The sequence below is a fragment of the Neolamprologus multifasciatus genome, chromosome 3 (genome assembly GCF_963576455.1).
Source record: "Neolamprologus multifasciatus chromosome 3, fNeoMul1.2, whole genome shotgun sequence".
In the NCBI taxonomy this organism is placed as follows: domain Eukaryota; kingdom Metazoa; phylum Chordata; class Actinopteri; order Cichliformes; family Cichlidae; genus Neolamprologus; species Neolamprologus multifasciatus.
Window position 1 is genome coordinate 24,246,701 of NC_140441.1, and position 13,178 is coordinate 24,259,878.

At 40.1% G+C, this 13,178-nt stretch overlaps 1 protein-coding gene across 3 annotated transcripts in view; it reads left to right on the top strand.

Annotated features, from left to right (window-relative positions):
* The window catches only part of adisspb (adipose secreted signaling protein b), a 44,296-nt gene that overhangs the window by 14,807 nt on the left and 16,311 nt on the right, over nucleotides 1–13,178 (top strand). For all 3 annotated transcript variants that reach the window (XM_085152621.1, XM_085152613.1, XM_085152605.1), the window contains exon 3: nucleotides 4,830–4,963. In XM_085152621.1, coding sequence (XP_085008747.1) covers nucleotides 4,830–4,963 — 134 coding nt within the window. The remainder of the gene's footprint in view (nucleotides 1–4,829; nucleotides 4,964–13,178) is intronic.

Here is a 13,178-nt window from a genome sequence, read left to right on the forward strand (position 1 = left end):
TTTAATCTGCTCTTCAAGATAAATGCTAGGATATTGCCTAGATTCACTGTCTTAGATTGGTAATTAATTCAGATGGTATCAGCTTCACCAACTGTTGGCTTATTATAATTTGGCAGAGGATGTTTGACAAAAACCCTGTGCTTGAATTAAAGTAACATTTCTGGTCCAGATCTGAAGGGCAGGAAAACCCTCTGCCAGTAAATGTGAGGATAGTTTAACTTCAGACTTGACTTCAGAAAAAGAAATAAATCTCCCCAACTGTCAGTTTGGCAAGAAACAAAATGTGGTTTAAATTACTCTCTTGCACACCACGAATTAGAAAATGTATTAAAAAAGACATTAATATTCTGACTGCTGTAAATGAGCCTTGATTGGAGTGAGTGTGACTTTGGTGACATTTAGCTCACTAAATTAATAATGCTGATTCCAGATAGCTTTTCAGTGTGGTGGTGCATGGGCCTGTTCCACTGTGACTCCGAACATAAACACACCTAAGCCAAAGAAGTAACCCAGCAAAGTTTGTTCCGTGGTGAAGTAATGCTTTATGAAATCCAAGTTAGTTGTGGGCCTTGTTGTCAAACAGTCTTTGTTAGAGATTAAACAGAGATAAAACACAGTTTTAAAAACAACAACAACTTCCTTGAGAATATGTTTGAATGCTGCAGCAGAAGTAGAAGAGCTTGTATGAATTTGTGAATGAGATTGTGTAGAGGGCTTTGAGTTTTCAAGTACAGCTAAAAAAGTGCTTAACAAGAACCAGTTTATTTACCATTACCATACAACTGTGCAGACAGAGGTTGGTTAAACAATAACACTATTGCAGATTGTATTACTTTGAAGTTGTATTTAATATTATGACATGTTGAATGATAAATAGAGAAAGTAAAGCTCTTTACATGCCATCTGAAGCACAGTATATCCATCTTAAGGTGTCAGAAACTGTTTAATCGAAATAAAAGTGGTTAAAAAAATGTCCTACTTCAGCTAAAGCACTGATCTCCTTCTGGGATTCTTTGGAGAAAAGCTATCGATCAAGTAGTTCAAGTTCAACTCGTCAAACTCTTCAGATTTAGTGGCCGGCTGTGAGTGCGCCTCCTTGTTATCTTTAGAAACTAACATCTTGAATATTAATACAAAGGACCGTTATCCTTGCAAAGCACTGACAGGAAGCAGCAGATAGTCTTCACCGCATATAAAGCTAGTTTGGGCTGCTTCCTTATTCACAGCAGGTAGCTCCACATGTTTGAGTTGCAGATTTTTATTTTTTCATGCCAGGTCTCCTTCCTGATTCAACCTTGAAGGGAATTGTGTCTCCTCCTGGGACCGAGCAGGGGATCTTACGCTCATTAGAGCCCAACATACATTAGGAATATTTAAATATGTAAACCGTAATTAACTATCGTTTAACTCCACAGGAGATGTCAGAGGGCGCCTCCAGTCTGCTAGCACCAAGCATAGCACTGCTGCTCCACCGCTATGATTCGTCTTAATGCTGCAGACCTCGTGTGAACGTTACAAAACATACAGACATTCTTATAATCGTATTATATCGAAAATAAACAAAAAAAAGCAAACTCCACCCTCTTTCTTTACTGCATTGTTTCGTCTGTTTATGACCACCTCAGAGTTCTCTATTAACCAAACTCGCATGGCCTTGCACAGTGTTAGAGGATCACAGTATAGCTACAAGGACACACAACAGTTAACGGTCTTCAACCTGCAAGCTCCCCAGTGATGCTGAACTGTGCCCACGTGAGATAAATACTGGTGATTATCTAGTGAATTGATGGAGTGGGTGTGATGTATGCTGACTCCCTCATACTCTATTAAGGCAGCACCCGAAACCAAACTGAGTATAAGATAAGATAAGAGATAAGATAAAACTTTATTAATCCCTCGGGTGGGTTCCTCTGGGAAATTTGTTTTCCAAAAAGCACAGCACCGACAGAAGTTACAGAGTTAAGAATATTATATATATATATACACACACATATATAAATACAAAGACATATATAGATAAAATATACAAAGGGGATAAATAGAATAAATAGGAATAAAAATAAAAATACAAGTGAACTGCACATTTCAAGTATGGAGTCTATTGCACCGCTGATTATTAACAAAAAGTATTGCACAAAAGGTAATTGCACAGTGAAGTGGAGAGGCACTACAGCTTAGTTGTTCCCCCCCTCCTTTGTCCTCCTGTTTCCCCTCCCTCTCCCCTCCAGAGAGGAGTTAAACAGTTTGATGGCGTGTGGGACAAAGGAGTTTTTAAGTCTGTTGGTTCTTGTCTTTGGGAGAAGCAACCTGTCACTGAACAGACTCTTCTGGTTGTTTATGGCCGTGTGCAGAGGATGCCCAGCATTGTCTATAATGTCCAGCAGTTTCTTTATTTCCAGCTTCTTGAGGGGACTATCTCCTGATTTTTGTCTACATGTTAAAATAGGGCATCTTAGGACAATTTCTTGACTTGATATCTCTGATATTGTGACTCACTCTCTGGAAGCTCATGTGTGATAACAACTGAGGGTTCAGACCGTCCTACTACCGTCCAGTAGCACTGACCTCAATTGTGATGAAGTGTTTTGAAAGACTGATGAGAGATCACATCACTTCTTCACTTCCTGCCACCATCGACTCACTTCAGTTTGCTTACCGGACTAATCGTTCCACAGACGATGCCATATCTCACCTGCTCCACACATCCCTGAGTCACCTGGACACTGGCAGAGGGAATTATGTTAGGATGCTGTTCGTGGACTACAGTTCAGCATTCAACACAATAATTCCCTCTAAGCTTTTCACCAAGTTGACGGATCTAGGACTCAGCTCATCACTGTGTCAGTGGATCCTCAACTTCCTCACAGACAGACCCCAATCAGTGAGGGTGGGAAAACAAGTCTCCCCCTCCATCTCACTCAGCACTGGAGTGCCTCAGGGCTGCGTTTTAAGCCCCCTGCTGTACTCACTGTACACTTATGACTGTGTAGCCACATCAGACACCACCTCCATTGTCAAGTTTGCTGATGACACTGTTGTTGTAGGCCTGATCTCCGACAACATCGAGACGGCCTACCTGGAGGAGATTAGGAACCTGGAGACCTGGTGCCAGGAGAATAACCTCCTCCTAAACATCAGCAAGACTAAGGAGCTGATCGTGGACTTCACCACAAAGCAGGCGAGGAATTACAAACCCCTCATCATCAGTGGCACACCAGTGGAGAGAGTGGACAGTTTCCGATACCTGGGTGTCCACATCACTCAGGACCTGTCATGGTCCTGCCACATCAACACCCAGGTTAAGAAAGCCCGTCAGCGTCTCTTCTTCCTCAGAAGACTTAGAGACTTCCATCTGCCACTGAAGGTGCTCAAGAACTTCTACTGCTGCACCATCGAGAGCGTCCTGACGGCAAACATCTGCACCTGGTTTGGGAACAGCACCAAGCAGGACAGACGAGATCTGCAAAGAGTGGTGCGCTCAGCCGAACGCATCATTCAATCAGAGCTCCCTGACCTGCTGTCCATCTACACCAAGCGGTGCAAGTCCAAAGCTAGGAAGATTATGATGGACCTCTCCCATCCCAACAATGGACTCTTCTCACTGTTGAGGTCTGGGAAGCGCTTCCGCTCCCTTAAGGCCAAAACAGAGAGAATGAGGAGGAGCTTCTTCCCCCAGGCTATTCGGGCCCTGAACCAGGTGTAGGACTGTACTCTCCCACACACATCACTATAAGACTGGACTCTCACACACATCACATCACCACACGCACCACCACACATTTCCTATAATTTCCTATAATTTATAATCTTTATAATCTCTCTCTGCTGTTTGCACATTTTTATTTATTTTTATTTTTATTTTTACTGTAAATTCCTAAGTTAATTTGTAAATTTTGTAGTAAATTGTAAATACTGTAAAACTTTTTTCTGTCATTTAATGGTCGGGCATTGCGCAGCTACAAGCATTTCACCCCCATGTCATACTGTGTATGGTTGTGTGTGTGTGACAAATAAAATTTGAATTTGAATTTGATTTGAAGAGTATTTCATAAATATTTAAAAAGTTGCTTAGGTATATTCTTTGTACTATTTCTCCCTGTCTTGCTGTTTAGCTGGTGTTGAAAGGCTCTGGGAAGGAGATGCTTTGAAAGGGGCTCAAATTTATGGAGGAGACCTTTGAACAAATTGTTTGTTTTTTCAGGGAATTATTATTTTTTGTGGAGGGCGGTTTATTTGGAGAAGGATTTTCCATTCTCTCACACTGGGAATGAATACCTGGGCAGAGGAAAAATAAATAAAAATGTGTCAGTGTGTCCTATGATAACACTAAAATCTAAGGCCAAATCAGAAGTTTAGATTGCAAACCTTTAACTCTTTTATTTTGACACTGAGGTAACAGTGAGATTCACTGTTACCTGTAATGTGTCTGTAATGTGTCTGTAATGTGATATCACCCTGCTTATCCTGTGGGTAAAGATAGCTTTAAGACTCTGGGTATGTGTTTGGTGTCTTTGTCTCATGCTGCAAAATGAGCGTTGGCCCAGTCAGATGGTCACTTACAAAAAAAAAAAAAGAAAAAATGTAAATATCTGAAGGGGATGAAATCTTTGTGCCTGATGTGTGTTTGTGTGTGCATTTTCAAGGCTTTAAAGCACCCAGAGGGTGCATACTAGCAAAGCATGCGCATGAGTGATTGTGAAGTGCTCTCCAGCAACTCTCCATTACATCACTTAAAGGAAACAACCGGCTGCTTCATGTGTGTTGCATGCAGTGTGAATATTTGTACATAGCAGACCTTCAGCTGCTCTTCCGTCTTTCCTCTTCCTCAGGTTGTGCTAAGGCGGGAGGCGTGCGCTTCTCAGAGGAATCCCACGCTGCATCTTCACACGTTCATTTCGATGAAAAGCTACATGACTCCGTTGTCATGGTGACTCCAGAAGATGATGGCAACTTCTTGGTCAAGGTTAGTTTAACCTTGTAATAGTTTGACACTTAATAGTTACTGAAGATTAAAGAGATGTCTTTTAATGTAGCTCAGTTTGATTTTAATTTTTTTTAACCTTTTTTTTTTTACCTTAACTGTTTTTATAACAAGTGCAGTCAAAAAGTTTCACAACTTGTTCCTTGAAAACCAAAAAAACCCAAACAAAACCCACCACAACTAAATTCCTCTTCAATGTCTTTTGCTTGTGAAGCACTGTGAGGCTTTAAGGACTTGACAGATTGTTTCCTTGACGTTTTGTTCAGACCACCAGCTGAGCACAAACGTGAACTTATTCTTCAAACCAATTTGACTTTTATACCAAGGACGATCACTAATGATGAGAGCCGAGTCTCTGTCCGACTGTGGTGCAGGTTTTAGTGGAAGAGCCTACATCAGGTCAGGAGTCAGAGAAGTATGATTATTGTTTATTTTTAAACATTCCTGGGTTGTGCACCGAAATTTCCCTCTGCAGAAGTTCAGGTTTCTGCTCTAACATCCTGACATGTCACATTTGATCCAAATGACCTGAAATATGGCCATGATCTTAGCTCATCACTGTGCCCTATTGCCAAATTTGGCTCTCTGCAACCTTCTTTTTCCTAAGATGAATTTCAAGTTGCTGATTAGACACAGAGGAGAAGATACGTGAACATGGGAATGGACTCTAGAGTATATCCAGATGTAGAAAAGAAGGTCAGAGTTGCACAAGGAGCTTTGAAGGCAATGACGGCTGAATTTAAATCAAGTAAAGTTTTTCTTTAGCGTTTTTATCGGTGCAGTTGTTGAACAGTTTTATCTCACTTCCTGTGTCCTGCTAAAGAGTCTGAAGACCACTCTCCTCTATTGTATTGTCTGTATTAGTTGCAGTCAGACCACAGTCTCGCCTTACAGGAAGTCTAATATAAGATGCTATTTCTGACTGTCAGACGGCAGTTGAGGTAATTCACTTTACTCTGAGTTTCTCATCAGTTCTATATCATTGAACCCACGAATGTGGGTAAGAAAGATAGCCTATACTCATTTATATTAATTCCTCCAAAAAAGTTAATAGTACTTCAATATATATAAAACAGTCGGTGATTAACATGCAAATGTGCAAACATGTGGATAAAATATTATTATCACTGTGCACTGAACAGTCTTATGGCAGCTGATATAAAGGACCTCCTGAGGTGATCAGACGTGCACTTTGGTGCAGTCAGTCTTTGACTGAAGGTGCTGCTGTTGATAACCTTCAGGCCACAGAGTGGGTGTGCAGGGTTGATTATAGCTGATTTCAGCTTCAAGTGCATTCTTCTCTCGACTGCCTGCTGGACTTTTTCAAGTTCAGACCCGACTGCTGGGCCGTTCCTCTATAGGTTTGTCTACTGTTCCTCTCTGCTGTGCGGACAGCTTCTCCTCAGCAGGCCCCAACAAAAAGCACTGGCCACCACCATATGGTAGACACACTGCACACCAAGTGATGGCAGATGTTCAGTGACCCTAGCCTCTGTAGAAAATAAAGTCACCTTTGTCCTTTACTGCATACTGCCTCTGTATGGCTCTGTGGTTGACCACCACTTCCACTTAATTGCTTCAGATTGTTGTTAGTGTTGAAGGAGGATTAATATGAATAAAATTCTCTAGGGATTCGTAATAAAAGTCAGTAATTATCAAAATCTTCAGGCAGGACAATTATTGACTGACCTCTGGCTGCTACATGTATTATATAAATGGAAGAAAAAATGTCTTACGTTGTCTCACCTTCAATGTAAGTGCCATGCTGTTGTTGTTTGGTGCTATAGATGACAGTTCTGAGCGCTAAAATAATGAATAAAACCCCTTCTGTTCATCTGGACGTTGAGAGGGAGAAACATTTCATCACTCATCTAAGTGACTTCTTCAGTCTTCGGGACGATTGAGACTGTTTTCAGTTTTACCACGACACATTAGATCGATCAATCTATCTTATCAGTCTACGAAATAAAAAGCAGTGTGATTAGTGTAGACACAAAACAATGTCTAAGTTGTGTGAATATTTTAGTTAGAGGATGTTACTAGAAGTGGATATGGAGAGCTAATAAGAGGAAGTGTTAGATTAGGTGGCATTAAAAAATAAATAAAATAAAGCTTTTGTAACAAGTAGAGTCAAAAATTACATCAACATGCTATGAAAAGTCAGTACCTATTTTATTTTGTAGTTTTTTTCCTGATGTAATTCTCAAATTTTTGTATTTGTAAACGTTTAAGTAATAGGGGTAGGCTAGAGTCTCAAAAAGATATCGCCATATTTCAACAGAAATTTGTGATCATGATAATTTGATGATATACAAACAAAATACTGAACCAAGTTTCATTAGCGATTGCAGCTCACAGGCAGTTTCTTTTTGATCATATTTTTCCATTTTGCTCCTAGGTTTTCATTTTCCCTTTTAAGAGTACTGATGGTTTGAGGGACACTAAAAGCACACGTGTTACTTCTTTTATACTGTGCAATTATTTAACAAGGGGAAATTATCAAGAGCACAAAAGATGTTAAACGTCCGTCTGTAAAGGATAGCATAATCACCAGACTATTTTTAGTCTGGTGATTATGTGTGTCTTGTTTATATGTCTGTCTGTTATGAATTAATGTAGTCATGAGGTGCTTCGCTGATGAGGCGTTGGAAATGTTCGGAGGCACTTACTTAAAATGATCACCCTAAGCTCAGCTGTCTGGCAGCATCACACGCTCTGGATAAGAAACACTCACACCAGTTTGCTTCCAGCCTGTTATTCAGTTTGCGTCATGCGTGTCACGTACACCAGAGAACCAAATTCAATTCCAGTTTTATTGTCATGGGGTGCAGGTGTAGTTTCAGAGTGGATGTCAACAAAGGCTGTAAAAAGGTTGATTAAAGGTTTGCCAACACAAGATCTTACTTCTCTGGCACATGTCTTTCTAACAAGAAGCCTCCAACCGGCTACATTTGTAAAAGTAGTGATTAAAAATATTTTTAAGTTTTGTTTTCTTTTGCAAAAAACAAATCTACTTTTCACAGAAAAGTGGCATATCAGCTTAAAAATTCAGAAATAGTACATAAGGGCTTACTTTCCTTGGATGGCATGTTTTCAAGTGGCAGATATAACAGAGAGAGGTAAGTCTTTGATCTGGTGTACCCGTCCCCTCGCTTTCTGTCAGAATTGATAGGTTGTATCTGTGAAACATCGAGTCCAAGATTAAAGTCTTTTCATTCCTGGTAATCTTCTCTGTCAGCTTTAAAGTTTAGAGAACAATGATATCGGACGGCACATCTTTCTGCTCTCGGCTCTTAAACCCTGGAGGAACCAACAACAAAGGAAGGTGCCTAAGGCCCAACATTATTGTAATATTAATGATAAATCACCCTGTGACTTAACTTGTCATACACACTTGATCTTTAGATGATAGTAATGATAATGAACCATGTTGCTAACTGCACAATTTATTTATTTTTTACTTTCTTTTTACAGTTCTTTACAGCTGCTTTGTTATAGAGGTGGTTTTTCATCAACTTTTATTCATTTCATTGTTTTTTTCTTTATGTTTCTTTTCAACGTTATTATCTGTGAATGTAATGTGTGGGATATCTGTCAGTAGAGATGCATTGCTAGATTCAAATTCATAATGTTGTTACAATGTTCAGTTGTTTCGACATATTGCACCGTTTTAGACCCAAACTGAAGTGTCTCAACAACTTATTTTCGAATAGCAGTAACATTTTTTAAAAATACTTTGCAGAAATTTTTTTGCTTTTCCTCTGCCAACGTCATGTGTTTGAGGAATGTGTTTATAACTGTCTGATGGATTGCCATGAATGGATGCTCTTCATCGACTACAGCTCGGCATTTAACACCATCATCCCCTCGAAACTTCCCACGAAGCTCGTCGACCTTGGGCTGGGAGCACCGATCTGCAGATGGATTCTAAACTTCCTCACAAACAGGCCCCAGGTGGTGAGAGTTGGTAAGCACACCTCCTCATCACTCATCTTAAACACAGGTACGCAACAGGGTTGTGTGCTTAGCCCCCTCCTATATTCCCTGTTCACACACGACTGTGTTGCTAAACAAGAGTCCAGCATCATCATCAAGTTTGTGGATGACACAACCATCATAGGCCTCATCACAGGCAATGATGAGACGGCCTATAGAGAGGAGGTGATGGCACTGTACGAGTGGTGCCTGGAAAATAACCTGACTCTCAACATCAGCAAAACTAGAGAGATGATAGTGGACTACCGGAAACGACCAGTCAGGGAACACCAGCCCATCCACATCAACGGTGTCAAGGTCGAAAGGGTCAGCAGCTTCAAGTTCCTTGGAGTCAACATCACTGAGGACTTCTCCTGGACCCTTCACACAGACACTGCTGTCAGGAAAGCTCGCCAGCGGCTTTACTTCCTGAGGAGGCTGAGGAAGTTTAGCATGAACGCCAACATCACCTCAAATTTCTACAGGTGTGCAATCGAGAGCTTGCTGACGAGCTGCATCACAGTTTGGTACGGAAGCTGCTCTGCCAGCAGCAGCAAATGACTACAGAGGGTGGTGAAGGCAGCAGAGCACATCACTGGCACGAGGCTTCCTGCCATTCAGGACATTTACCTCCAGCGATGCCTCCGTAAAGCACACAGCATCATCAAGGACCACAGCCACCCAGCACATCAGCTGTTCTCCTTGTTACCATCTGGCAGACGTTACAGGAGTCTGTCTGCTCGGACTACAAGACTTAAAAACAGTTTCTATCACCAAACCATACGACACCTCAACCACAACACTTAAACACACACAACACAGCACTCAGAAGCTACCCTGCAGCTTCACAAGTACTCTGTTTAATCTGCACTGGTCACTTCACTTTATTGTCATTGATATTTATATTTAAAAGTGCAATACTGTAATTTTCTGCTGCTCATTCCTGTGCAATATCCCATCTGCCCTCCCGTCATATTTCTTTTCAAGATTTTCTTATTTAATCACTAGTGTACATATATTTATATTTATAGATACATATATATTTAGTTATCTTTTCTCTTTTACCATGTCTCTCTAATATTTTGCTCCTTACTATTTTTCTATTTTATTATATTTTATTATATTTTCTCCTACTGTATCATGCTGCTGAGTGACTGCTGCTCGTCAAACACATTTCATTGCAATGTTGACCCTGTGCTAACTTGCATATGACAAATAAAACTGAAACTGAATCTTTGAAGATCTTCCCACAGCTTTTTACTGCTCAGCTGTAAAAAGTCGAGTGGGGTGTTATCGTCGTGAACAGTATAACTTGAGAACGATGGGAGACAGGATATTCAAATTGATCTACTAAAAATATTGGAGAGCTTTCAATGGCAATCCATCCGATGTTCATTCATCGTAAACATCAAGTTCATCATGCCACTAAAGCAAAATTGATCACTGAAGTTGGCTCCAGAAACTCGTGTTTGAGTCAAGCGTTGTTTCATTTACATAAATGTGCTCATGGTTAACTGGTGAAGGCTGAAATATGAGCTGCAGTGATACTTTTTTTACTAGAACAGATTTTCTCTTCAATAAACCTTGCTGGTAACCTCTGTGTGTTGTAGTTCTATTATTGTGGTAAGTGAGTAATTCATTCTCTGTCACCAGCATGTTGCTGCAGTCACTCTGTTGATGGGGGAATGTGGGTTTAGGTTACTATAATAAGCCAGAAAGCCCAAGTTTCAGTGTAACAAGCACCTCAAACTTGTGGACGAGTATTTAAAGATCACCTTTGACCTAAGGTCAGGGGTGATCTTTAAATTCAAAGTGACTTATAAGGCGTACTATGTATGTACGCCTTATTTATTTAGTCACATAAATGAAACGCGATTAGGCAGAAGAGTGATATCCATCTGGGACACTGTAATCAAGATTGTAGGGCAATTTGGCGGCTTCCACAAACAAGTGCCCTCCCCAATGTAATTTTAATGGATTCATTTTTAAGTCTATGAGAATGCCTCAGTTTGTTGGGCGATGTAATTGCACACTAATCAATGTGTCTTTGTTATTACAACATTATTTTTTCTTTAGTAAATAAGTTTAAAATAACATAAACAGCTACTTGAAATAACATCTCACTTTGAAGTAGTGTCACAGATTTGTTGTTGTTTATCTTTTTTTCTCATGTTGTTGTTGTTTTTTTGTTTTTGTTTTTTTAACGGTGCCTTTAAAGTCTTCAGAGTGTAACTTTCCAGATTCATAACTGCAAACTTCAGTATGAAGATTCTTGTTTTGGGCTAAGTGTCTGTGGTCAACTCTGAAACAAAGAGGTGGATGCAGTGAGAAAGCGTTGCATAAATTTGATTCTTATTTTCTTGGTGTTAGGGCAGGTTCATAAAATATGTCCCAAAATAATCAAACCCCAAAGTCACAAAGTCAACAAAGTCATATTATAATGTTGAATGAAAACTGTTGTGTGTTATAAAACATGATAAAGTGGTCGGCTTTCTCAATTCAGTGTAATTGGCAAGCAAAGATGGACTTTTTTTTTTATCTCCACACCCTTATCCATGTGTGAAGCTGACCATCCGCTGTATCTTCTCAAAGGCACAGCAGGAACTTCAAGCTCAACCAACAGCAAGCACATACAGGATGAAAACAGGAGGAGTAAAAAAACAGCATGTATGCTACTGTTGTGTGCCTACCACTCATGACTCAAATAATTAAATTAAAGTCTTCTTTCCTGCTCTCGTTGTGTTAGCTTAACTGTAAGCCACCTGGTAACAACCTACTAGCCAGCAGCTATTATCTTAATGTATATATAAAATATTGAATATGTAATAAGGAGTACATTGGGTTATATTGAACAGGCAAGTTTGTCCTTGCCTTTTACACTTAAACTTGGGCTTATTTAGACACTTTCTGGCTTCTTATAGTAACCTAACCACCCCTGTCAACATACAGCGGCTGCAGCAACATAATGGTGACAACAGAGAAATAATTACTTAGTTCCCACAACATTAGAGCTATAAAACACAGAAGTTACCAACAAGGTTTATTAAAGGGAAAAACTTATCTGGGAAAAAGAGCCTGCATCTCAGGTTTCAGCTTTCACTAGTTAACCATGAGCAGTTCATGTAGATGAAATTTAAAGCCATCATGTCTCCCTTACAGATGAATTGTAATAATTTTGGTAATTCTCTTAATTACTATCTGAAACTTTGCACTTTTTTGTGGTTTTACGTGTTACCCCTCAGCCGTAAAAGTCAGATGGGGTTGTAACCCTGATGGATGGGCCAGCAGGTGGGCAACACCAACAACCAAGTTGTGAAATCGGTAACTCGAGATCAAAGCAACGTAGGAATTTCAATTGATACCACATGTGCATCTACGAAAAATCTTAGACAACTAAGAATCTGACCTCAGGGGCCAGAGGTCAAGTTTTCTGAAAAACTTGTGACTTTAAGAAAGCAAAGTCACCTAGGATTTCTGAATTGATACCATAGATGGTAAATGGAATGGTTCTTATATAGCTCTTTTCTACTCCATCTTAGCACTCAAAGCTTCTCTGTATGTGCTTTCTATCTAACATTCACATGCATTCTTGCTCTGATGTATCAGTAAGCAACTTGGGGTTAGTATCTTGAAGTAGTGTGCAGACTGGAGTAGATGGGAATCGAAGCACCAACGTTCCGATTAATAGATGACCTCTACCACCTGAGGTACAGCCACCTCATAGATGCAGCTGTTGGTAGGCTGGGAGTAGCACTGTTTTGTCTGCCTTATTCAGCATTCTTCTTTTGACTGTTGTTTACTTTAGCTGCAGTGCATTTGACCTCTCAGGGCCACCGTACAAGTGTAACTGGTGTATAAAACCCATCAGCTAGCTATGCAGTCTGCCTTTACAAACATTTGTGAAAGAATGGGCCATTCTAAAGCCCATGGTACTGTAATAGGATGTGACCATTGCAACAAGTCAGTTTATGAGATTTCCTTCCTGGTATTATTGCAAAGTTGAAGTGTTTAAAAACCACAACTGGGGCACAAAGTGGAAGACCATTTACAGAGCGAGGTTGCTGATTCCTGGTGTGTAAAAGTCACTAATGCTTTGATGAGTCAGTTCCTGCAGGACTCCAACTCTCCTCTTGTATTAACATCAGCACAAAAACTGTGTGATGGGAGTTTTATGGCATGGGTTCGCTTGGCTCTAGGTGTGTTTTTAAAAAAATAAAAAATA